The sequence below is a fragment of the Aythya fuligula genome, chromosome 1 (genome assembly GCF_009819795.1).
Source record: "Aythya fuligula isolate bAytFul2 chromosome 1, bAytFul2.pri, whole genome shotgun sequence".
Classification (NCBI taxonomy): domain Eukaryota; kingdom Metazoa; phylum Chordata; class Aves; order Anseriformes; family Anatidae; genus Aythya; species Aythya fuligula.
In genome coordinates, this window is record NC_045559.1 from 201,727,602 (window position 1) to 201,753,084 (window position 25,483).

General features: G+C 36.1%; 1 protein-coding gene across 1 annotated transcript; it reads left to right on the forward strand.

The window, feature by feature from the left end:
- Nucleotides 1-4,153: 4,153 nt before the first annotated feature.
- Nucleotides 4,154-5,089, forward strand: LOC116502001 (taste receptor type 2 member 40-like). The gene has a single exon (XM_032207682.1). It carries the CDS (start codon nt 4,154-4,156, stop codon nt 5,087-5,089), a length of 936 nt encoding a protein of 311 aa, XP_032063573.1.
- The last annotated feature ends 20,394 nt before the right edge of the window (nt 5,090-25,483 follow it).

Below are 25,483 nucleotides of genomic sequence, written 5' to 3' on the forward strand. Positions count from 1 at the left end.
TCTTGCACACAGTAAAAGGTTGAAAGATTAACCAGATACCAGTTAATTAGTGCTTCATGTTTTTCTGAATGAGCAGAATGGACAGTGTTTTACAAGAACCAGAAACTGTCTGCTGTGCTTTAATTATCTCTCTAACTACTTCAACAATTAAAATTATTGTAGGAATTGTGGGAAGTGTATTTATTACAGTTGTTAATATGAATGCATGAATCAAGAGGAAAGCTGTTACCCAGTGAACTGAACCTATCTTCTCAAAGTACAGTGAGTTTTGTCTTGTAAGGGAAAATGTGTAAATTCAGACACTTCTCTCCAGAATTTACTATTTATGTCATAATAAAATAATCCTGTGATTATTTTTAAGAATTGCTAGGGTCTGCATCACACTGTGGCTCAGCTAGTTTTATAAATTCAATCACATGCTCTCCCAGAGGATGAGGTCAAGGAACTCTGACATATTGTAAAGTCTCTTCTGTATCCTCTGCCAACTAGATCTGTTCTGATCATGATCGTTAACTCTGTAGCTCAAAAAGAAGTCTACAAAAGAGCATTAATGTGGCAACCCTACCTGGGATCTGCAAGCTAATTGTCTTTCTTTCACAGAGTACCTCCTTTCCTTTATTGCAATTCTCCTTTCATCCAGGTTGCTGCTGGTCTCATTGTGGAGACACATCACACCAAAGTGAATCTCTATGTCTGATTACATATACCTGATGACATGTGTGTGTGTAGGTGTCTTTAAAATTCTGATCTCTGGTTTTATTGCTAAGAAAATGTTGACCTATCCAGACAATATAATTGAGAAATCAAGGAAACTTACAATCCTAGTATTAGATACATTCTAAATATTTGAAGTAATCACTCTTATTTTCATCACAGTTTATTCCTAATAGGAATAGATGAAGCTGAGAATTCGTCATGATATAAAATACCAGAAAAAATAAAACCAGAAACTTCTGTGACCACAGCATGAAGTTCTCAACATACAGCATCCTTCAGGAGTTTAGACTCCGTTTTCTTCCAAGTCTGAATATTTGTAAATCACTGCTATAAAACTGGATTTTTTTGACTTCTGAATTCAGATCAAACGATCTCAACATACTTGTACTCTTTTGGTCTTCCCACTGCTGTGAGAACAATCTATGAAATCATGTCTACATCACCCTGAGGTTGCTCTATGAACCACTGAAGGGTCCTATTCATATTTACGCAGTGATCCATTAGGAACCTTATCATTCCTGTCTTTTACATTGTCACCACAGATGAGTACATCGGGCCTGAAACCTAAATGACACATTATTGTTGTACTCCATAAAAACCTTCCAGCCCATCTTACCTGAAGTATACAGACCCTGCAACCATGGCTCACTTAAGTAAGGTGCTCATACTGCCACCACCCCTCAGTATCCTCAGCTTTTTGCAAAAGCATGTTGCAACTAAGCTGCAAGGTTAGGAAAAGTCAAAATGAGAGAATTCAGGTTGCTGCATACAGTTACCACTGTAAGTGAAACTATGATTATCTCCAGCAGCCAACCTGCTCACTCTGTCTGGGACCAAACAGGTGCCAACATGAGGAACAGTCAAGTCCTGGTTTCTGTTATCTATAAACTGGCCTTTTGCATCATGGTGATTGCAGGTATGTCATCAGCATCCATCAGCAGATTTATGGTCCTCTGGAGAACCCCAGAATATTGTACCACTTGCACAGTCCCTCAGGAAGCCCTTGGCGTACTAGGAGACAAAAAGAAGAAAAAAATATTTATATATAAACCATATCTGGGAATAGAGCATTTTAGCTCAGTAACAAAGAACTGAGAGACAGGCTACCTGAATTATATGAGCCATAGACTTGCTACCAGGGTGCAGAGGTTGTGTGATGGCTTCTTTGTAAAGGACCTGGTGGGAATCTTCAAGGCATGAATATTTTCTCTGTTAAGTAGTTATTCCAATTTTTGACCTTGCTCAAATGAAAAAATAAATAGATAAATGGAAATTAGATTTGTTTTCCTTTAAAATTCTTATTTTTGATGGTGGATATGGAGAGAAAATAGAATTTTGTAACTGTTTTCTGGAACAGTTCAGAATAGATTTTAGTCTTGAAGTTTTCTATCTTCCAATGCAGTTTCTTCTACTTCATAATTGCAGTGCTGTTTTTTATAAGCGTATAAAAATAAAGTGTTATTGTCATATTCCCCTGAGTAACTTAATGACTACATTTTTAAGATAACTGATTACTGTAATTATGTAATGTATATTCTGTGTACAGGAAGCTTTATGCATGTAACTTTAAAATACACCATAGGTGTCGTTACACTTTTTTTTTTTTTTTTTTCCTCCTTAATAAGGTATGACTTTATCACTATTTTGAAATACTTCTTGTGAAATACATGATAGGAAAAGTAAACATGCCAATGTATCCTTTGTTTTATTTTATCATTTTTTCTCCCTTCGGCTTTATGAAATTTGGAAGCTTGATAAGATATTTTGTAAAAGTGTCTCAGAATTGTTTTTTTATTTTTTATTTGTAAATTTACATTGTTGTGATGAAAAAAATATAGTCAATTTTTAAGGAAAAAACTTCCTGTCTTTGTGGTTACTAGGACCTAAATGGAAATGTAAATTGAGCATGACTGAAGTATTGACAGAAAAAAAAAAAATAAAAGGAGATTTTAATTTCAATAAGTTGATGAAGAAATGCACTCGTACCAATTTAAGTTAACCATTCCACTGCTGGACAACTCTACAAAAGCTAGGATATGGTTGGATATATATATATATATATACATATATATAGGCTATACATGTACATCCTAGGATGAAGATAGGATATAATGGTAAATAGTACATCCAATTGGCAGGTTTTATCACATTGAGAAGTTTGTCTGCCTTTCACTTTGAGTCATCTTACTCCACTGAGAAATGGACTCCAGAAGTATATGTCAACCTTCCACAAAAAAAAATCATAAAAACTTTACTGCCTAAGTAAAGTACTTTTCAGTAGCCAAATGATTTTGTTTCCTTCCATGATGTCAAAGTATTCATGCGTTCTTTCATATTTCTCTAATGAAAAAAAAAATATATTTACAACATTAATGCACCAATATTACATTCATAGATTGAATTAATTGGATTGTGGCTGAGAAAATGAGGATAAATTGTTTCATAAATCTAGACATATTTCTTTTTAAGTTAGCAATAATGCACTGTGGGCTTTAATAGCACCACCACTTCCCCTCCAATCCTCATGGACTAATTGCAGCAGCTAGCCAAAGAGGGCACACATATGCAGACGGATGACAGACTTTCATTCCATAAAGAAAAAGAGGTCAAGATCTCCTGTATAGAGAAGAAACTTCCCTGTGAAACACAGGTAGGATAGAGGTCATGGCAGTGAAACTAGCTGGGGACTTTAACAGTGTTCTGCTTGATGTACTGCTCTGCTTCACTATCCTGCTGTCATAAGTTTCCTCATTATACAACCAGTCACTGTCATCTTTTGATCCCATATATGTGACCATTACAAGAGATGGTTATAGAAGTGACCATTTACATGAACACATCAGAAGTGGGTAACTGTATGAAGCAATAAATAATAACAATAGGGTAGCTTGTTTGTCTGGGGTTCTCCCCCAAAATAGGACAAGGCTGTACAATCTTCACCATGTTAAAATGGTGGTGATTAACTAGTGTGGTCATACTTGACAGAGTTTCAAAACAATATGAAAGATAATAGATATAATATAAAACCTCTTGTTATCTCCTGACATGCTGCTGGCCGTGTTGGGTTGCTTGATACAACTTCTTCCACATTGTCAGGTACAGTCATAATCACAGAGCCAGAGCCTTCTGTCACTCCAGGTGGGAATATAAATAATTGGATAAAAGATAGGGCAGTTAATACACCTGACAATTCCACATCCCTAATGAAAAACGTAGGCAAATCTTATGCATGTAAAAATTTAGAATTAATTATTAAATCCCTCTCTGATTTGCAAGCTCAGAAACAGCACCAACAAACATACTATCATTTCCAGATGTCTTGTTCCTTGATATAAGGCGAGCAGACTGGGGCTAGGGCTAGTCATATACTGTCTGATCTGTTCATCTTTTGCACAGCTTCACAAGGTAATCAGGCAGAGGTGACCAAAGCAGCAAGATGTTGCCTCCAGTTCTCATCATTTCAATGTGTATTGTAGCTATTGAAGTAGTTGTTGGATTTATGGGAAATGGATTTATTACAGCTGTCAATAGCATTAACTGGATCAAAAGCAAAAAAATCTCTGCTGCTGATATGATTCTGATCTTCCTGAGTACATCAAGATTTATCTTGCAGGTGACAGTAATGATGTACATTCACAGTCTCTATTTTACGGATGTTTTCAAGTTGGCTTCTGTGTACAAAGCTTTTGGTGCTGTATGGATGTTTGTAAACCATGCCAGTTTGTGGTTCAGTACCTGGCTCTATGTCCTCTACTGTGCTAAAATAATCAATGTCAGCCAATGGTTGTTCCTGCAAATCAAGCTCAGAATAACTGGGATGGTTCCACAGCTGCTTCTAGGATCACTGGTGGTCTCTTCTGTGACTTCTCTTCCTTTCTTATGGACTACACCCAGCACGTACCTCTGCAGCTCAACCGGGAACTGTAGAGAGAATAGCACAGTACACATCAGTGACTGGGACAGTTCACATCTGTACATTCTTCTTCTTTACTTTGCTGGTTGCTTTTTTCCTCTGGTACTATCTGTGGTAACCTCAGCCCTATTAATTACTTCTCTGTGCAAACACACCAAGAACATGCAATGCTATGTAGATAGTTTCAGGGATCCTTTGATAGATGTTCACCTAACTGTCATTAAATCCATTATTTCTTTCCTGATCCTATATCTTTCCAGTTTTGCAGCTCAAATTCTTTTGACACTGTCAACTTCTCAAAGTCAAGATGCTGTGAAGGTTGCAGTATCTTTAGTAGTAGCTGGAGCATATCCTTCAATACACTCTGTTATCCTGATCATAGTCAATTCAAAGCTGAAACTGGCATTCAGGATGCTTTGCCAGCATTTTAAATGTCATTTGGAAAGTGTGACTCCCTAAGACTTATACTGAAGTTTTAAAACTCTCAAGTTATACATCCGGAGGAAAGATTTTATGAATTTATTGTTTCAACATCTTTGCTCTTTATCAAATGTTGTAGTCTCTCACGGATTTCTGTGACTAAATCTCCTTAACATTTCATAACATCTGAAATAATATGCATTTTCACCTTTTGCTTTTTATTTTTTAATATACCACTCTTGCTCTCTCACAATCTGATTTAATAAAGAGGAAGAACAAGAATGCAGTGAAAGGAAACAATACTCTTAAATACCAAATCAAGTACAAGATGTGATTTCATATTCACTGTTTAAGACTGCTGAATTTATGATACATTTGAATGAAAGAAAGTGGGACTAAAACAGAGACAAAAGATACAGAACTCACAAATATCAGCTCTCATCTAAAGAATTTTTCACCCAAGAAGCTTAAAATTGGCTGAAACACATACTGCACAAGACTTAACAGAATATGCTTCTAAGCATGCAAAACTAGTTAGAAGATAACCTGGGGGAAAATTAAGATAAGGTGACATATAACTAATTAATGTAATTGTAATTATATTTTGAATGAGGTTTGTGTTAGAATTCTAGTATATACATAGCAACTTAACAGTTAAATCTTCCTTTAAAACTTTATTTTGTTCAAAGCATACTTTATATCAGTTTGTTTATTTTTTGTTTCTTAAACGTTTTTTAGTAAGTTGGTGATTACAATATAATTGGATGTAAGCATGTGGATACACCTGTCCACTGCAGAAAGTCTCTTTCTTGTTGAGTTGACTATTCTGAATACAAATCTGCCTTTTTACATGATTTGCTGTTGTTCTGAGTAGGTGTGAGTTGTTTCTAAGGCTCTTTTCTTTTAATACTTTATGCTTCTATGAAGTTTCACATGTGGTTGATGAAATATGTTCTTCAACAAATCCTGTCATGTTTTATCAAATAATGTGCTAGATGATTCTACTCTGAGGTTCTCAGTTCAGATGTTTTTAAGCTGTTTATCTACTCTGCAGAAATTTGGATAATGCTAGATTATAAATCACTATGGTGAGAGTTTCAGTCCAATCTGTAAAATTAATGAAGAGGGTGATTCACTTAGTCTTGGAGTGTTTCAGCTTCAGTGTTTGAAAAATAGGATTAATATATTTATAAAATGATTTGAAATCACTATTTAAAATTACCAGATAAATGGTGAATACAATGCTTTAAACTAATATTTTAAAATATTGTTGACAAAGTAGTATATGTTAATAGAAATAAGAAGCATGAATGAATGATTATACTGTCCCATATGAAGCAATATGATTATTAGCATGTGTAAATAGTGGGGTCAAACTACATATCAGGGAAAGTGAATGATTGACACAGTGTTTGGAGGAGCAGTACAGTGTACCATAAGACTCAGACTCTCGTCATGTCCAGACCCACATGATTTTTCTTTTGCTCAGTACTGTGCATGCTGCATCAATAGAGACCCAAGAGTCCCCTGAGAGCCCTGTCTGTGAAGTTTTGCAGGGAAGCAGATGGAAGCCACACTGGTCATGTCGCAGTGCAGTCCTGCTCCACAGCAAGTGATGGGGCATCTGCTCCTGCACACCCTACCAATATGGAATATGATCAGAAGAGCCACACAGTGACAGCTCTGTGGGCCCTTTCTCCATTTGGCATGAAAAGAAAGCCTTCTGAAAGAAATGAGGGATTATTTATCTATTTATTAATTAGCTTGATCAGGAGGATCTGGCTAAACTATTTTCCTCATAGATTTCATTTTGCTGTAGGTGTCTCCAAACCCATTGTTGGTGTCAGTCTAAAGACAAAGGGATCAGAGCCACATATGAAAATACTGGCCTCTTCTCAGCTTTGTCACTGTCTCCTCACCTTTAGAAGGGAGAGATGTGAAGCAGGAGCAATGATTAATAAAATATCCTTTAGTGCCTCCAGGGGAAACACAGACAAAGCTCAAGCACCTGATGTCTTTATATTGTATTGACGGAAGTTTTGTTATACACAGCATAGACTGGAATAGATGTATACATAAATTAGAATTTTAGAATAATGAATCAGTAAATAAAAGATTAGTTTTGTCCTTTCTCTTTCCATCTTTTCCCCAAGCTTCAATTTATTTTCATTTCTTCTTCTATAGAAGTTGCTGTTTCCCATTTATTTTCTGGTCTTTCCCTAGTATTTAGATTTCAACCTTTCCCTTCCTAAAATAATTGTCTGTATTCTCTGCAGTTCTAATATATAAATATTTTTTCTGCTATATATATTTTTTTAAAGTTTGCTGATTATTATTTTATAACAAAATATCATGCATCAAATTGTAGCAATCTTTTGTCTGTATCCAGTTCACACCATAAAGAAAGTAAATCTGATCAATGCTTTAGTAATGACAAGTTTTGAGAATATATAAATGTATAATTAAAAAAAATAATAATAATCCCAAGTAAAAATAATTAAAATAATAGATTAAAAAATGAATAAATGAAATGAAAATAAACAAAAATCAAAATAGAAAACAAAACGAAAAAAAATCAGTTTCAGAAAGAATGTGCAGCTGTTCAAAAAGTATTCAAACTACACTCAATAGATAGTATTAGCTATCTATTAGCTAATATTTTTCATGTTGATATCATCTTGTAGCTGAATGCTTATTAAATTTCAAACTGACATTTCATTTTCTTAATGTTTATGTCTTTGCAATGACTCAAAAATACTTTACATTGGCCAAGGTAATCATAATGAAAATCAACTACTGGACAAGCCAAGATGGAAAAGAATCTGGACACTCATAAAGCCAGAGTTCCTGATACTCAAGAATTTCAGAGGTCAGAATGTCTCATTCCTAAAACACTGCTCATCTCCATCCTGAGAGGCCATATCCCCTCTCTACTATCAGTACCATATACTGAGTACTATCTGTGCTCAGTTTACCTGTGTATGAAGGCACCAGGACAGTTTCTTTTCAGAAGGCAGAGCACTTTTATGGCTGGTAGTCACATTGTGATTTTATATGGGCTCCTGAAAAGGGAGATGAAGGCAAGTTGCTCAAATCCATGCTATCTACTTTGGTATCCTTTTTTTTTTTTGTCACTGTGCACTGCAGGTAAACATCCCGGGGCCATGGTGCACCCTTCTTCCAAAGGTAATAGTGCCAAAGTAGGTATAGCTGAAGTGGGAACCACACATGGAATGTTTCATTGCTTTTTTTTTTTTTTTTTTCTTTTGTGTGTGTGTGCTGTCATAAGGAAAAACAGAGGCAAACTGCTGAACAGGAATAATTAATTGATATCAACATACCTCAGTTGCCTGTTGGGGAGGAGAGGTTAAATTAAACCATTTCTGGCCTTTAGGCACTCAGATGTGATATCGTGATGAGATTAAGATGGATGAGCGAATTCATAAATTAAAAAATGGGTTGCTAGGTGATTAGACCAGATTTTCTGTACTCTGCCACACCTTTTTTCTCTCTCAGTGTCATATTTTCATTTCATTTTTTTCCTAACTTTGTATTTCCTTTTACTCTTTTCCCTTACTTTTGAAGTCTGCCCTTCTTGTTTTAAGAAAACAAATAAAAATATTTAATTCTTCATTTATCATCTCTCTTTCCTAACACTTTCTCTTAAAATCCTGACTGGTTTTGTTGTTGTTGCTGCTGTTATTGCAAATGCCTACTCATGAAATCAAGCTGGGTTTATTCCCATATTTACTTTATTCTAATAAGCACATGATCTGAGACAGTTTATTGTTTTTGGCAGATTGGTACTTTTACTTTTGTGGGAAGATTACAAACATTATTTTTTCCTTTCTTTGTGAAAGTGTTGGAAAAGAAGCCACATGCTGAGACCTTGAGATATTTGAAGTTTCCCTTTCAAAACCTACTTCAGTCAGTTCTGCTTTATTGCCCTTTCCTGCATTTCCCCATGTCACTTTTCTCTTACCCCACATGCTAGACCATTCTTCTTGTAGACTGCTGTCTTTCTATTTTCTTTCTCATTTTTCCTTGTCTCCTTTAAGATTGTTCTTATTTTTTTTTCTTTCTCATGTTCTTTAGTTCTTATTCTCACCCCTGTTAGTCCCTCAAACTCTCCTGTTCTTTTCTGTGTTTACAATATTTATTTCCCTTCCAGAATAGAGATAATCACCCAAATATTTTAATTCTGTTGGATTAAGATAAGAAAGGAAGAGAGGAAATAAAATGTAGCTGTTTACATATGTAAACAGTGACGTGGAAAATTATTCAAACTCTGCATGTGTAAGATGTATGCTTAAGACTAAAATGAGATGAAATACATGCACCCTGAGAAATGACATCAGGAAAAAATTAGGAATTTCTAGACTTACATATCTTCTTAAAGAACATAACATAAGCCTATCTATTATAATTAACTGTCCCTAATCAGAACTGCAGGAAATAAACATTTTCTGATGAACTTCTGAATCTACCTGAAAAAGATGTGTAATGATTGTAAATAACTATTTGTTGACCACTTTTGATAGATCAATGAATAAATAAATAAATAAATAGATAGATAGATAAAAGTTTATGCTGGTGGTTAAACAATGAGTTTCAGATTCCTAACATGCCATTTACGTGCAATTTGAATATCTATGGACAAAAAAACACATTTCTCCTGGTAGAGACACAATGGGTTTCTTCTAGGAATCCAAAGTACTATTACTGGAGATGTACAGCAATATTACTGTGTCTGTTGAATAATTAATTACTTCTCTCTCATCTAAATTATGTAAGAACAGATAAAAGAGGTAATCTAAAAACTTACTTTGATTTGTAAGTCATGTTTGCACTACAGCTTCAAACACTCTCCCTTTTAATTCCCTTTTTTATTTTTAAACATTCGCTTGACCTGTATTTTTCTTGTGCCATGGCTCTACACAAGCAGAAAGAATGGAAAGTAATTTTGTCATAATTATCCCCTGAAAGAGATTATGCTGAGATATAGTATCTCTTGGCTTAAATTCCCTAAAGCTGTGAAAAACTAAGATCTTAGGTTCCCTCCTTCCTGACACGTACTACAACCAGCCTGCAATTGTTCCAAAAGTCATCTCCAAACCACATTCTCTCAAAAGAAAGTTAATCATTTTGGAAATGTTATGAACACATAGACATCTATTAAATTTCTCCTTCTGTCTGGTCCCTCTGCCTGCTGCATCTCATTGACATGGAAGTGACTTGATTAGGTTTTCAGAGTCAGTGGGAGAAGGTTAAAATCTCAGGCTGACCCTCTAGAAGTCTTCAGAGATACATTGCCTTTCTTGTTCACTGTAGAGAAAAGCCTGTGTAAATTACCAGATTAAGGGACAAGACTCTTAGATGTCTTTGTTTCACCTTGTGTTTGAACATCTTTATCTGTGTCGGCATCTCTAGCTCCAAACTGCTGTTGTAAGCAAAAGTGAGAACCCTAGGATGATTCTCAGATTACCCCTGGAGCACTGATGTTACCTTCTTTCATTACTTTTCCTTATATTTTAGCTTATTTTGACTTTTAACTTTTGTAGTCCAAAAATGAATTATATCACAGAATTCAGGGTGGCAGAGTCTGAGGCTTCTCATCCTCTCTACATCATTCTGCTCAATACCATTGGAACTTTCTTCCCTTTCATCACTGGATTTTTGAGAAAGAAAGCCTTTGACTTGCACAATTCCGGGATGCATGTGCATGTAAACACCAACCAAATTCTGGCCCTTCCTTTGCTTTATTTTCTGTTCCTAGTTTTCTGTTTGAGTTCATATTTCTGTTATTCAACTGCAGCAACTAAATCAACAAGACATCTTGTGTTATCTTTATGGATTACTGTGCCTTATTTGAATACTCTGTACTCAGCTTGTAATTAATCTAAAATGAGTCACTAATTCAGTGTTGCATATCTTCTTGTAAGTCACCTTACTGTGAGAAATATTTGTTCAATGCCTTCCTCATTCTGAGAGGTGAATTCTAAGAAGAATGCGTTATAAATTACTGTTGATGATAATAGTAAGAAAGGCTACAGTGCTGACCTTCTGATACCCACATACTCTGGGGAAAAATTTACTGACACAAAGTAAAGATAGTTTAAAACTACTGAACATGCAGAATATTTTTCTTCATCTCTGAGGCATTAACTAAATATAAATGTATATTTTAGTTTGGTGATAAACTTTGTTGTCAGCTGAGTAGGCTGAAAGATCTTGAGGTTTCAAGAGTTAAAGTGTTAGATCTTATACCAAAGTGCTAGGATTCAAATAGCTGACTCAATATATATATATTTTTTCCCACCGTTATGTTTTGTTAGTTTATTTTTTTGTATGATAACTCATTATTTTAAAGTTGACAGCCAAAGTAGTATAACTATATGTATGTGAACAAACTTCCATAACTTCTTTAGAAAAATCACTTTTTGCATTTCAGTGATGTTGTTGTGATCAAATACCTTGCTGTCACATGACTTGATAACTGATTGTTTGCTATGAATTGTCAATGAAGTGCTTCTAGTACTAATCTTCTCATAGTGTATATTCACATGCAGCTTCAAACATTGTACATTTATAGAGCTGGATAAGCAGCCTTCATCCAAATACATTATTCAGCAAATGCAGCTATGGAATAATTTATCTTAAAACTGGATTCAGAAGGAATTAAACTAGCTCTGATCCACACAAGATGTGGTGATTTACTCAGCTGGGCAGCTGAGCTCCACCACAACTACATTCCCTCCTCAGAGAGAAAGGGGGAGAAAATGGAATGAAAAGAGCTCAGAGGTTGAAAAAAGGACAGGAAGATCACTCAACAGTTATGGTCACAGGCAAAACAGACTCAGCATAGGGTCTCAGCATTACATCTATGCATTACATCTCAGCATTACATCTATGTAATTTATTAATTATCAAAAATTGTAGAACAGTGAGGAGTGAGAACTAAAAGCAAACTAAAAACTCTTCCAACTACACCTCCCGAGGTGAGCAGGGGAATGGGGAATGCGGGCTGTGGTCAGTCCCTGATGCTTTATCTCCACTGCTCCTTCATGGTCACTCTTTGCCCCTGCCCCAACAAGGGGTCCTTCCCACGGGATGCCATCCTTCCCAAACTGAGCCTCTGGGGGCTGCCCACAGGCTGCAGCTTTTCAGGAACTGATCCCACATGGCTCCGTACCATGGGGTCCATCCCCCAACAGCAAACTACTCCAGCATGGGTCCCCCACGGGTGGCAGCTCCCCCCAGATCCTCTGCTCCTGCGTGGGCTCCTCTCCACAAGCTGCAGCTCCGGCCTGGGGCCTGCTCCTGCGGGGGCTCTCCATGGGCCACAGCCTCCTCCAGGCCACATCCACGTGCTCCACTGTGGGCTCCTCCACGGGTTGCAGCATGGAGATCTACTGTGCCATGGGAGGGGACCCATGGGTTGAAGGGGGACAGCCTGCTTCACCAAGGGGCCTCTCCATGGGCCACAGGGGAACTTGTGCTGCATGCCTGGAGCACCTCCTGCCCTCCTTCCGCACTCACGTTGGGGGCTGCAGGACTTCTCACGCCACACTCTCCCAGATGCTGTTGTGCAGCAGTTCTAGTTTTCCCTTTCTTAACTGTGCTCTCACAGAGGTGCAAGCAACATCACCTATTGGCTTGACTGGGCAGCAGCAGGTCCCTTTTGGAGCCAACTGAAACTGGCCCTTAACTAACATGTGGAAGCTTCTGGATTCTTCTCAGGGAGGCCACCCCTGCAGTCCCCCAGTACTAAAACCTTGCCGTGTAAACCCAATACACAAAGATTGGTAGGTTTTGTGAAAAGGCACTGTAAATAGGGCAAGGAGGAGCCAAATCTTAAGTTCATCTCAGTTTAGATCTCTTATATGCGGGGCTTCTGATCTACCATCTTAGTGTTCCATTGTTCTGTGGTGATAAAAGGGCTTTCATCACTCTAAAGCTTTTTGAAAATAGTACCTAGAATTTGCTATATAAGTGCAGGACATTTTATTGTTTATTTTTATTGTGCTCACCTGCATTTCATAGAAACAGATTTGTTGTTAAGTATGTGCTTCAGCCCATGCCTGAAATGAAGTGTTGCTATATATACAATTGATTTTCCTGTCTTTCAGCAAAGTCCCTAAAGAAAGAACTTTGAGAAGGAAACTTCTTTGAGTATTTTCTACATATATCAGACAAATAAATAAATAAATAAATACATATACCCTATACTATACAACAATTATATATATATATATATATATATATATCAACTTGGATGTGCTGTATATTTTCATATCCCACTTCTTGGGGGTGAAAACACATATAATAAAATTCATTTTTAAACTAAAAATATAAAATGCTTATGAAGTTTCTCTTCCATCAGCTCTTTTCAATTCATGAAGTTTTGAAGGTCCAAAGACATGAAAACTATGAAAAAAAAATAATAAAATGTGGTAAATAGTGGAACAATGATGCCTAAGAATAGTAGTGGTAAATTCCTGTTCACTGTGGCTCTCTTTTGCTGTGCTCTGAAGACACCTGTGTGAAGACACCACTGAAGACACCTTTGTGTGGAATTATTTGGGGGTAGAAAGGTGAGGGAGAAGAAAAGATCAGAAAGGAGTCTGATTGACTGTACATCAGGAATATCTCACCAGGACTTTTCAGTAGAAGACAGAAAGACTGAAGTAACGCAGATAATGAATCTTATCATATAAAAGTTCAAGACTATCACCTGTATATGGGAAAGTTTTCTAATAGCAAAAGTCCTTTAAACTAATAGAGAGAAGATGAAGAATATACATTACCTAGGAGCTGAAGATAGACAAAATTAGCCTCTGAACAATGTACTTATTTTATCTGCAAGTGTAACTAACAACCTGGAACAAAGCATGTTAAGTTGTGATGGATTATCTTCTGAGGTCTTTTAAGCTATGCTAAAACTCAACGTGAGGATGCATTTTTGATACCATTGTTCCTTAATTAAATTCTGCTCTGAGTGATACACAGAATAGACTAATTTGTCACTATGGCCACATACAGTAATGGAAACTCCACTTACCATTCCAGCTCTCAGTCTCTGAGAAATAAGTTCTTGCTCCCCTGGTTCAAACAACATGGATGTTAGTATCTTATGTAGTTACATCACCATGAGTTTAATTTCTATTCCAATGAGCAACATCCATTTCTCTTAGCATTATCTATCTAACTGTCTGTCTGTCTATCTATCTATCATATACTTACCTACCTACTTCAGTGGAGTTACGAGCGGTTTTTCAGGAAGAAGTTTATATGGGGTGAGAAAGTGAAGATGATATAAATGGGTATGTGGGAGATTAAACACATACACACACACACACACACACACACACAAATAAATAAATAAATAATATGGTAATTCTGGAAAGAGCCAACTTGATTATATTTCAGTTAATCCACAGAAGCTATTTCTCCTAATTCTGGATGAAAGGGAACTAGATAAGCTGTAGACATTAGGCCATATCAGACAGGCCAGTTTTCCGTGAGCTTGCAAAGAAATGTAGGTGTAGAGTTGAGAAAAAGCACTGTAGTGAGGATAAATAAAATTTTCTGAGGCTTAATACTGTAGGGTATATAAGAATATCCCATGTTTCTGATGTTGTGTAATTATTCTTAATTAATTCTGCTACAAGCAACATCTAACTTTCATTGTTATGTGCGTATGTGAAAAAACGAGAGAATTTTGAAAAATAGACGGTCCCTTGAAAACCTTGAGCTTTCAAAGATCAGGCTAAAAAAAATTAGGTAAAAAAGTAGGAATTTTAAGTGAAATGTTGGCTTCTGTGAAAGCAAAATTCAAACAAACAAGACAGGAATGTACCAAACTAGCATATCCCAGGGGAAGTCTTGAACTCCTGTTTATCTTTCAGGCCCAAACTGAAAATGGTTTTAAAACCAAAGAACCTTTGAGATACAAATTGGTGTTCTAGAAGAAGGATTGTATTTTATTATTTTATTTTATTTTATTTTATTTTATTTTATTTTATTTTATTTTATTTTATTTTATTTTATTTATTTCCCCCTCATGAAATGCTCCTATCATATATGAAAACACAAGATAGGAAGTTGTGACACAGAACACCTCTGATCAAACCCATTTTTTCAGTAATTTAGATTTCCTATTGCCTTATTCACCTGTTTAACTTCTAGAAAACAGCCTTGCTTTCCATGCTGTAAAAATAAGCCATGTATCTGAGGTTCTGAGAGGCCCCAGCCTCCAGCATAAATTCACATTGTTGCCAAGGGGCAGATTCGTGTGGCAAACTGGAGTTTGCTATCTCCTAGGCTCAAGTTTAATCCATTAAATTACAGCTGCTCTCCCTGCACAACAGATTCACAAAGCAAAACCCTGCTGCTTAGCTTCGTATGCCACTTAAATCAGTTGATTATTTCATAACACCATTCTTTGTTTGCCAGGTTCTCTGAGGAGGAAATGCAAAGAAGTATCTCTGTTGCTATGAGCTTATTACAAAATCCATTCCTGATCTGTATTTTGCCTGCTTTTAGCTCAGTGAAAACAGAGCATGTCAAATAGGAAACAGTCAAGTTATATCCTCAGAAATTCAGGCTTTCTGCACAGCATTACAGATTACCATTATAGATTCCTTCCTTTTGGATATAGCCAGAGATTCGGAAAACAAGGAATCAAATATAACATCGTGAGCATTCACTCTTTTCCCCTTCTATCACTTAAGTTGAAAACTCCCCTCATTCCTCATCTTTAAGAGTCAAATGTAAATAATATCTGTATGGAGAAACCTCACTCACCAAGGATTAGACATGTACTGTCTCTAGCATTCAGCTGATTTAAGGTGTGTTGCTCTGCCCAAGACGTGTTGGTGCCATGGGTTTAGTGGCTGTGCCTAGGGTTTGAAAATCTGGCCATTGCTTCTTTGAGAGGAAAGATGACCATGAGGTTAAGGCACTTTATTTTAGTGGATTTTTGTCACAGATTTCTCATCTTTCAGTAGGCCATACACAACCCCTTTTTTAATGATTACCTGCATGTAAATTCCCATCTAGTGGTATCCTGGCAGTAGAAAAGCTTAGAAATCTTTGCCCTGAAATATTCTGTCTATAAAAGGGGACCTTTGAACACAATCCTTAGGTTAATTTCAATAAAGCTAAGATACTCAGATCCTTGAGAGATAGCAGATACGTATTTTCAGGTTCCTTGATCTCCAGGTTAATATTTTCTATACTTGCCTAGGGACATCAAGCCAGTGCCATGTTACCCTTCCTTGATTTGTTTGGAGAATTAATTGAAGCATTATACTATCAGCACCCACTGGACATAAACTTTCAAAGGTGAAATAACAGAAGGGATGGTGGTGTGGGTGAATTACAGAAAAAGTTGATTTATTTTTTACGAATCAACTATTTATTTATCAGGTTCCTTCTTTTACCTTGTTCTGGTACATACCAGATAGTAAACTTTTTTCTTTTCTTTTTTCTTTTCTTTTTTTTTTTTCTCTTGTACATCTTGTGTGGCATACATCCAGAGTAGCCATTATATTCTTGTTTCTTTTATTTTATTCTTTTGTTCTTTATTTTTTATTTTTTTTAACAATGTGACCAATACCTCAGTGAACATCAGTATAATAAGAATAGTTACTACTTACCAAAATCAACATACAGAAAAATAGACCAAGAAGTCCTGACACTAGAAAAATATATATACATGTATATATTTTTTTTTGCCAAAACTGTACAGCAGACACTATATTGTGCCACTGTTACCAACAAAATCATATTTTCCTGTATTCAAAAACATTACATTTGTGTTTGTGAATATATCAAACAAACTCAATTACTGTGCGAACAACTGTGCAAATTACTGGAGCCATCATAAATCACAGTAGCCAACAGTCTGTCAATAATCTGTAGCGAAACTATATACCAGAGATGACAGTTATCTTACTGAATCAGAAAAGAAACACAGAAAAATCCTTGGAACATGTCAGGTGGTCAAAAGTATTCAGTGAAAACTGTGGTAAATGATTAATTTAATAATCAATCTAATAAAGTAACTAATAAGGCAGTATTTTGAATAGCTAAAGTAACCCTCCCTTAGAAACTTTCACATCTGTAAGTGAAAAAAAATGTGTGCCTACAAAGCAGTTTTGTTGAGAGAGACAGTGGATAAAGAAATGTGCAGGTATAGTTCTAAAATGAATTAGTAGATGATTATTTAAAATAGCATGACATAATTAAAATGTGTGTATGTACTTAAATGCTGAAAAAGCTGAATACAATTTGAGCTGGCTCATTTATTGTGCAAAAGAAAAAGAGTAAGCTTTTCCTTGAATGGGTTAATTTTTGAGACAGCCTGGCTCTGAAGCCTCAATGCCTACATGTTCATAATACACTGGATTTAGTTTCCATAGACAGAGAGCAAGAGGATACTCTGCAATTGCTAGCTATTTTCTTGTTCCTGCCCCAGATGAATTTTGAGGAAGAACGCTAAGGGATTGCCAATGACCTAACTGATAGGTCAAGTTGGAGAAAACGTTTTTGAGTGCCAGCTCAGGACTGGCAAGTGCTTCAGTTGCTTGCTGAACAATAGAGATCTGTCTTTAGTACACACTTAAAAGAAGCCCTTCACAGAACATCCAGTGCAATGCTGAATTGAACTCAGGCTGCCCCTTAGAAAAATACCTGCAGAATAACTTCTATCACGCAGCTTCCTACCAAATCAGATATTCCCTGTTGTCTTTCAGCCAACACAGAACTGACATAAAGCCTGTATTGGATACTAATTTGACAAAAGCAATCGAGTATGTGTTTCTGATCTGAAGCAAGCAGTGGTGTCATCTGCTCTGGCAGTTCACAGTTCTAGCATTAATCGTTATGGATCAACAGTGTCAAACTAATGCAGACAACATGAACAAAGAAGTACACTAAATTTGGCTATATAACACTGTGCATATTTACAAGGAATCAGAAATACTGGACAAGGTACTATTGTTACGTTTATTTATTTATTTATTTAGGCCAGCAGACCAATATGCATGTTCTGCAGAAGAACATTTAATAGGTGTGGTGATCTATGTTCAACAGTAGAACAGAGCTTTTCATACTGACTGAGTGTACTGAAAAGGGAACAGAAAGGTCACAGATGTCATTTTGTAGTGAAAAGGTGCAGAAGTGTATTGTAAGAGCTGTCTAGCTTGCATTAATTTTCTTATCCTGTTGTTATACAGTTTGCTACTTCAATATGAAAGCTACTTACATGATAATGCTCTGAAATTGTGTTATCAAACTGAGCCACTCTCATGGCAATAAGAACAAAATAGAAATGACATTAAAGTCTATTATAAGTCTGCCTTGACCCGATTAAAAGCCAAGCAACTCAGCCCTGAGGGTAGTCCAAAAAATCACACACACCTCATTGTTCATCATGGGTCATGTCAAGGTCTTAGACTAAGATTTTGCTACAGAGCAAAACCTGCTACGAACCAACAATGAAAAAAAAAAAAAAAAAAAAAAAGGACTTTGGAGGCTCAGTACCTACTGTTCTAACTAAAATAGATATTTTTCTTTTTTTTTTTTTTTTTTTCTTTTCACCCCCTCTCTGAAGTATAGGTGGTATAAACAGAGTAGAGAGTAGCTTACATTGACACCCCTCAGGGATACATTCTTATAAAGCAGGATAGTCATGAAAAGCTCTTTGCTCACTTCTTTCCTTTTGTGCATGTTTATGTCTGTAAATACCTGAAATAAAGTGAGAGTTGCGTTGCAGCCTTGCATGGTGCCAAGGGTATATTTTGCATGATGTAAGGGATATCTGAGTATATCAAACCTGCTGACATTATTTGGGATGGATAAATCTGGATGAGTCTCATTCATACTGTCTATTAAGGATGATGTTTGGAGAAAACTATTTAATTATTTCTAGAATCTCATGCCAGTGCTAGCTCAGAAAATTCACTAAAAAAAAAAAAAAAAAAAAAAAAAAAAAAGAGCCTGGAATTATAGTAGTGCAATGTGGATAATGACCCAAGAATAAAGCAAGGAGTTAAATTACTTGATAAGGTGTGAGTATGTCATACACAGTACATAGTTTGGAATGCTCTCACGTAATCAGTGAAGGAAGAGCTTTCATTGACTCATCCACTGTCAGGGGTACTGGTCTGCTAATGTATCAAGAAGGAACATAAGAATATGAATCCACCCACTTCATCCCCCAAGAGAGCTCTTGTAGTTTCTTATGGAGAACTGCACCTTTCAGCTTGTTCCTCCCCAGTACAGCAAGAATGTCTGACATCCAAAATCTGTCCAAGATGATTATACTGGGAAAGTATTTATATTTGAGCTAAGTAGTTTCAAAATGTCTTTCCATCAAGATCTCTAATATCTTTTTCCTTATCCAATTTCATTTACTGGTTGCCTGTCTTTTTCATCTGGTTGGAGATACACCTCACTTCTCCTCGCAGAAATCTCAACAGTGTTGAGAGACACACAGCATGCGACTAAATCTGCTGTTCCTCCTGATTTATGGTTTTAATGTCCATGAATTTGGATTCATTACTGATAAATAATTTTCAAAATAAACTTTGTGTGGGATTTGGCTCAGATGAAGACACATACATTTAGGTGTCAAGATGTGTTACAGTGATCTAGACAATAAACTCAATGAACCTTAGAAAGTAATTCTGTTCACCCCAAATTAACTCTTAGTCTCTGGTTAACTAAACATAGAGTATATTTTGATCTCTACTTATTGTAAAAGAGATATTGAAACCTACTCCACATGTAAATATCTAAACAAGTCTTAACCAGGACCTTAAAGTTGTCTGCCAATGAAAACACTGATTTACATTTGCCTCTAGTTTATGTGGAAGTAACATCCCATCTGGAAAATAGTTAGTTTCATAAATATTTCACTATGTCTTAAAAGGCAAGAATATTTTGGAATAAAAACTGTTCTTGAAATTATATTTTAAAGAGAAGACGAGGAAAGACATGGAAAAGCAAGTACAATTAAAAATATTTTCCTCCTTAGTCAACCAACATCACCTAAAAACATCAGTAGTATCATATACATTCATCTGTCATTCTATACAATATTATTTGAGATATTTGTGTGTGTGTGTGCGTGTGTGTGTTTTAAAAGTGGCCTGTTTCACATGTTCATGAACAATAATCATCATGGTCAGAGTTAAACTCAGAATATGTGACTGCATTGAATCAAATGTGATGATGACAAATCAAACCTTTACTTGGAATCAAATGCAGACACAATGAACCAAATTTTGATTCATGAAAATTTATTTCCTTCCTAAAGTGGAATGCAGAACAAGAAGATGAATGCAGAATTCCATGATAGCTGTATAATACTTGCCTACCACTTTAAATTACTTTGGAAAAAAAAAAGGGGGGGGGGGGGGATATTTTGTAGCCATGTTTTGTATCCATACTCTTTTTATCCTTATCATTGTGACAAAAAAGCTTATCTCAAACAACTGATAAAAGTCTTTCCTGGTTATTTGCATATGTCCTTTGCCTACAAGAAGGTAGGAACATTAGCAACCAAGCCCTGTCACAGTGCAGCATAACTGGGAAAGAAATTTAGAATGCAATGGGGAAAGCTGAAGGAAGATAATGGCTTTTCTTTGAGAGGGGGAGAGAGAGGCAAAACAAACTAAAAAATCTTTGCTAATTCAGTAAGATTTGGGGCTTTTAATTTTACTATTCTTGTTTTCCTTTTAAACATGTTTCTAACTTTCAACCATAGGGACTGGTGGAATCACCACTTAAAACTCGGAGGAAGCAGTTTTGTCTTCTGTCTCAAAGTAGGAGACATCTCCAATCGAATCATGTGATAGACAGGGAAGAAGTGTTTCTCTCTATCCTTTAAATCCTAAGAGATAATAAGGTAGAAACATAGGACTGTTAAGAAATTCATAAGTTAAGGTCTTAATCCTTACATTTCAGACTGCATTATACTCCTTATAAACTAACTGAGCTCTTATTTTTCTCTTTAATACTATGATAGGAAAGTTGTTCAAAAACTTCAGTCCTCCTTAAGCTATTTTTAATCTATTTTTTTAATCTATTTACGGTTAAACCTAAAATTCATAGCTATATTATGTTGATTTGTCTTTATATCAGTTTTTCATCCCATATATCTGTGGTTTATCCAACTGATATATCTATAGAAAGCAATTATAGCTCCAATTTGCTTTTCGTTTACCAAATTAAGCAAAACAATCTTTTTAATCATATTCAACAGGATTCCCAACTCGGGCCTATGCTTATCTCTTTTTGCCTTTTTTATTTTTTTATTATCTGGTAGATGATGATCAGGATCTTACCAATGAGACCAACAGATGTGATAAGCACCTTGTTTGATTTGTCTTCAAGTATATCTGCCTTTTCCTAACAGTCTTGCACTGACAACCTATAAAGTTTCACTGACTGGTTGGTATGACCACTTTTTTTTCCTTTTCGTTTGGAGAGTAGATAGAAACACAAACAAACTAAAGAAACCATCATTTCTCATTAACGGCCTGCCTTTGAACATTGCACTAACAACTTTTGCCATTGTTATCAATCTATTCCTCAAATTGTGACCTAGACAGTGAGAAAAATTGCACTCTCTGCAAGTTTGTTGATGACACAAAACTGGAATGTGTGTCTGATATGCCAGAGAGTCATGCTCTCTGAGGGAGAGAGGGACCTCATCCAGAGGGACCTTGACAGTCTGGAGAAATGATCTGAAAGGAACCTCATGGAGTTCAACATAGGGAAATGACAAAACCTGCCTCTTAGAGAGGAATAGTCACAAACATAGGGCCAGGGCAGCTTATAGAGAGCTGCTTGGCAGAAAAAGACCTGGGGATCCTATTGGATATGAAGTTGGACATGAGCCAGCAATGAGAACTTGCCACAAAGAAGGTCATCATCTTTCTGAGCTATACTAGGCAAAACACTGCCAGCAGATCAAGAGAAATATCCCCTCACTCAGCAGTGAAGAGTCATATCTAGAACACTGTGTCCTTTTCCAGGCTTCCCCATAAAAGTGAGGTATGGGCACTGGAACGAGTCCACAGAACGGTGACAAAGATGATTAAGAGATTGGAACATCTTTCATATGAAGAGAAGCTGAGACTGTTCATCCTGGAAAAGAGGAGGCTCAGGAATGAGCTAATGAATGTATATAAATACCTACTGGGGAGGAGTAAAGAAAATGGCACCAGACTCTTCTCAGTGGTGTGAATGATAGGACATGAAAAATTGGGCACAAGGTATAGGAAATTTAAGCATAACAAAACATTATTTTTTGTCAGGGACTACCAGAGAGGTTGTTGGATCTCCATCTCTGGAGATAAGCAAAACCTGACTGGATAATGCTCTGACAATGCTCAATGTTCTGGTTTACTCCAGTTTAAGCAGTAGATTGAACCAAATGGTCTCCAGAGGTGTCTTCAACCACAATCACACCATGAATCTATGATCACCCAGTTGATCACCCCTCCTAGTTAACATCTTCTGCTCAATCAACAATGTTTTTCAAATTGTTTCATTATTAAAGACTCTCCAGAAAATCAATTGTGTCACAGACACTAAAGAAAATATTTAAGAATGTCAGTTACAACTTTTAATTTTTTCATCTCAACAACCACAGAATTAATAGAAACAATAGCAAATGTACTGTCAAAAAATCTTTTACTGCCTAGAAATCTTAAAATATTCATAGTCAATAACAATCCACTCCAAGGATGATCACATTATCAGTAAGGTTATGTCTTGTTTGGACTTGTGATGTGACAAAATCATTGTGAAGCAAAAATCACGGGTCTTTTAGAGCTCTTTTAGTCTGGTCAGGACTATTTTTAGATAAAATAAAATATTAATAGATAGGACTGAAAATTTGGAGTCTCCTTAAGTCTATAAAAGAAAAGGAAGGAAGGAAGGAAGGAAGGAAGGAAGGAAGGAAGGAAGGAAGGAAGGAAGGAAGGAAGGAAGGAAGGAAGGAAGGAAGGAAGGAAGGAAGGAAGGAAGGAAGGAAGGAAGGAAGGAAGGAAGGAAGGAAGGAAGGAAGGAAGGAAGGAAGAGGAAATATTTGGACTGATGTTTATGGTCTTAGGGTTAGCCCTTTGTTCTCCAGGTGGTAGTCATAATTTTTCATCTGAGTAAGAATATGGTAATCTTCGTCTGCTCTCCTACTGCCTCCTCCCCAGCCACCAATATATCTATACTTATCTGTACTTATCTAGGTTAAATTGCAGCCAACTGATCCTCATCCAAACCCAAAGTTTATCTAAACTTTAATCAACTGCACCTGCAAAGTCAGATATAAGTTTAATGTGCACCAATATGATTCATGTGTGCATGCATCAGATCAGTTGTGATGCCATCCATCTACCTCCTTTTAAGATGAACTAATCCTTTTTTTTAGAATTCTAAATCTGACAGATTAGAATTCTATTAGAATTCTAAATCTGACATTAGAATTTTTTTAGAATTCTATTAGAATTCTAAATCTGACAGATTCTGACAGACTGACAGACTCTTGTGTAAAACTCAGCTGGAGACTGCTTTACTTCCATATTTTGTTGTCAGTTCATTCATTATTTTTGAAATGTCAACATTGACTTTTAACTGACTAACTTAAAGAGATGATAATCAAGCGAAAATAATTAAAGGTGATAGTATAGCCCAACTGTTATTATACAATAATTTCACAGTAAAGATTGAAAGCTTTTTATTCTGTAGTTTCTCCTTCAGGTAGTCCAGATTGTCAGAAGTACCTCATTATAAGCAATAGTACAAAATTTTGAATATCATTGTCAGGCAAAAATGCTAGCACAAATGATATCATTAGAATGGAGGTTTTAACACACAAACAAAAATGAAAGCAGGTCTTCCGGGATGGTAACATAATCATTATGTTACCATCCCGGAAGACCTGCTTTCATTTTAAAAAGTTTGAGCAAAATTCCAGTACTTGTGTTCTTGAACGAAGAGACAGGAAAGTGAGGCATCAAAAGATAACTATAATAAAACTTAATGGAAGCAGTAAAATATAAATTCACAATTGTATACTTTTTCTGTTTGTAATGAGCTTTGATAGCACAACTTTTTTTCTTTTTTTTTTCTTACTTTTTTTTTTTCCCCTAATAATCCAGTGCTTATAATCAATCATAAAATCTATGCAAAAGGAGTGTCAAATTCAGACCTGTAAAATGCATGGCACTTTTTCATAGGCTTAAAGAGCAGGTGTCTGTGGGTCTGTGAAGCACGGGGATCTCCAGGGTAAGGTTACACCTATTCAAGGAGCTTGGGGTCATAAATTTAAACATAAAAAGCTACAAGCCACCTTTTTTTCCAAGGATATGACCAAGACGGTATTTGTGTCTGGACATCTCTCTTTATTCATGAGGATTTTTAAATAGGACTACTTTATCGCTACAGCCCACTGACACAAAGGTTTAAAATACGGTTTGAGAAAGAGTAAAATGTGCAATTAGTTCTGACAGTGCTTCAAAGCTGTAACATTGCAGAATGTAGCTATCTAGTCATGTCCACTTACTCCTGTTGGAACATAATTAAGTCTTGTGTGCTCTTTCACTTCTAGAAAAATGTCTTTCATTTTTTCCTCTCGTCCTCTGTCATCACTGCATAGATTTAGCAATGCAAAGGGGATTCAAACCACCTGGGCATTTATTAATGCTGGGTAAATAGAAATTTGAGCTGTTTTTTGAATGTACTTTCCAACCTTGTTTACTGTGATTATGCTAGCTTTCTGTCAAAAATGTTTTTATTGGCAAGAAGATTTCAGAAAACTCAAGCTCTGTAAATAACAATGGTAACAAGTTTTCCTGAGAGAATTAACTCTGGGAATTCTGCCCTGACCGTAATGAAAACTTAATATTCATACTTGCATAGTACATTTTGCTGAACAATTGTGAATATTTGTAAGTGGAACATGGTGTTTTGATGGCCACAGTTCTCTGAAGTATGGTTTGTGAGTCACAATTTTCCTGGAAAAATAAAATATTTGCAAGGAAATTTTTCCCTTTAAAAAATCATTCTAGGAATGTAGGAATAGGGACTCTAGGAGTCCCTGTCCCTGGGGATATTTAAGGAAAGGTTGGGTGTGGTAATTAGCGACATGATTTTGTGTATGATACTGGTAGCAAGGAGACAGGTGGACTAGATGATCTTGGAGGTCTTTTCTAACCTTAATGATTCTATGATTTTATGATATGATTTTTACTCCAGTTTTATGTTTTGCAGGTGAAACCATCCTATAGTAATGTGTGGTAATAGAAATGTCATTTACTAAAGATAAATATGAAGAAAAGAAAGAATCCCAGTTAGCTCAACCCACAGTTTCTGAGAGCTAACCTTTTATGAAAGAACGTCATTAACTGCTTTGGTCAAAAA

Excerpts from the sequence above, each read along its gene's own strand:
- LOC116502001 (XM_032207682.1), top strand. The coding sequence starts at position 4,154 with ATGTTGCCTCCAGTTCTCATCATTTCAATGTGTATTGTAGCTATTGAA.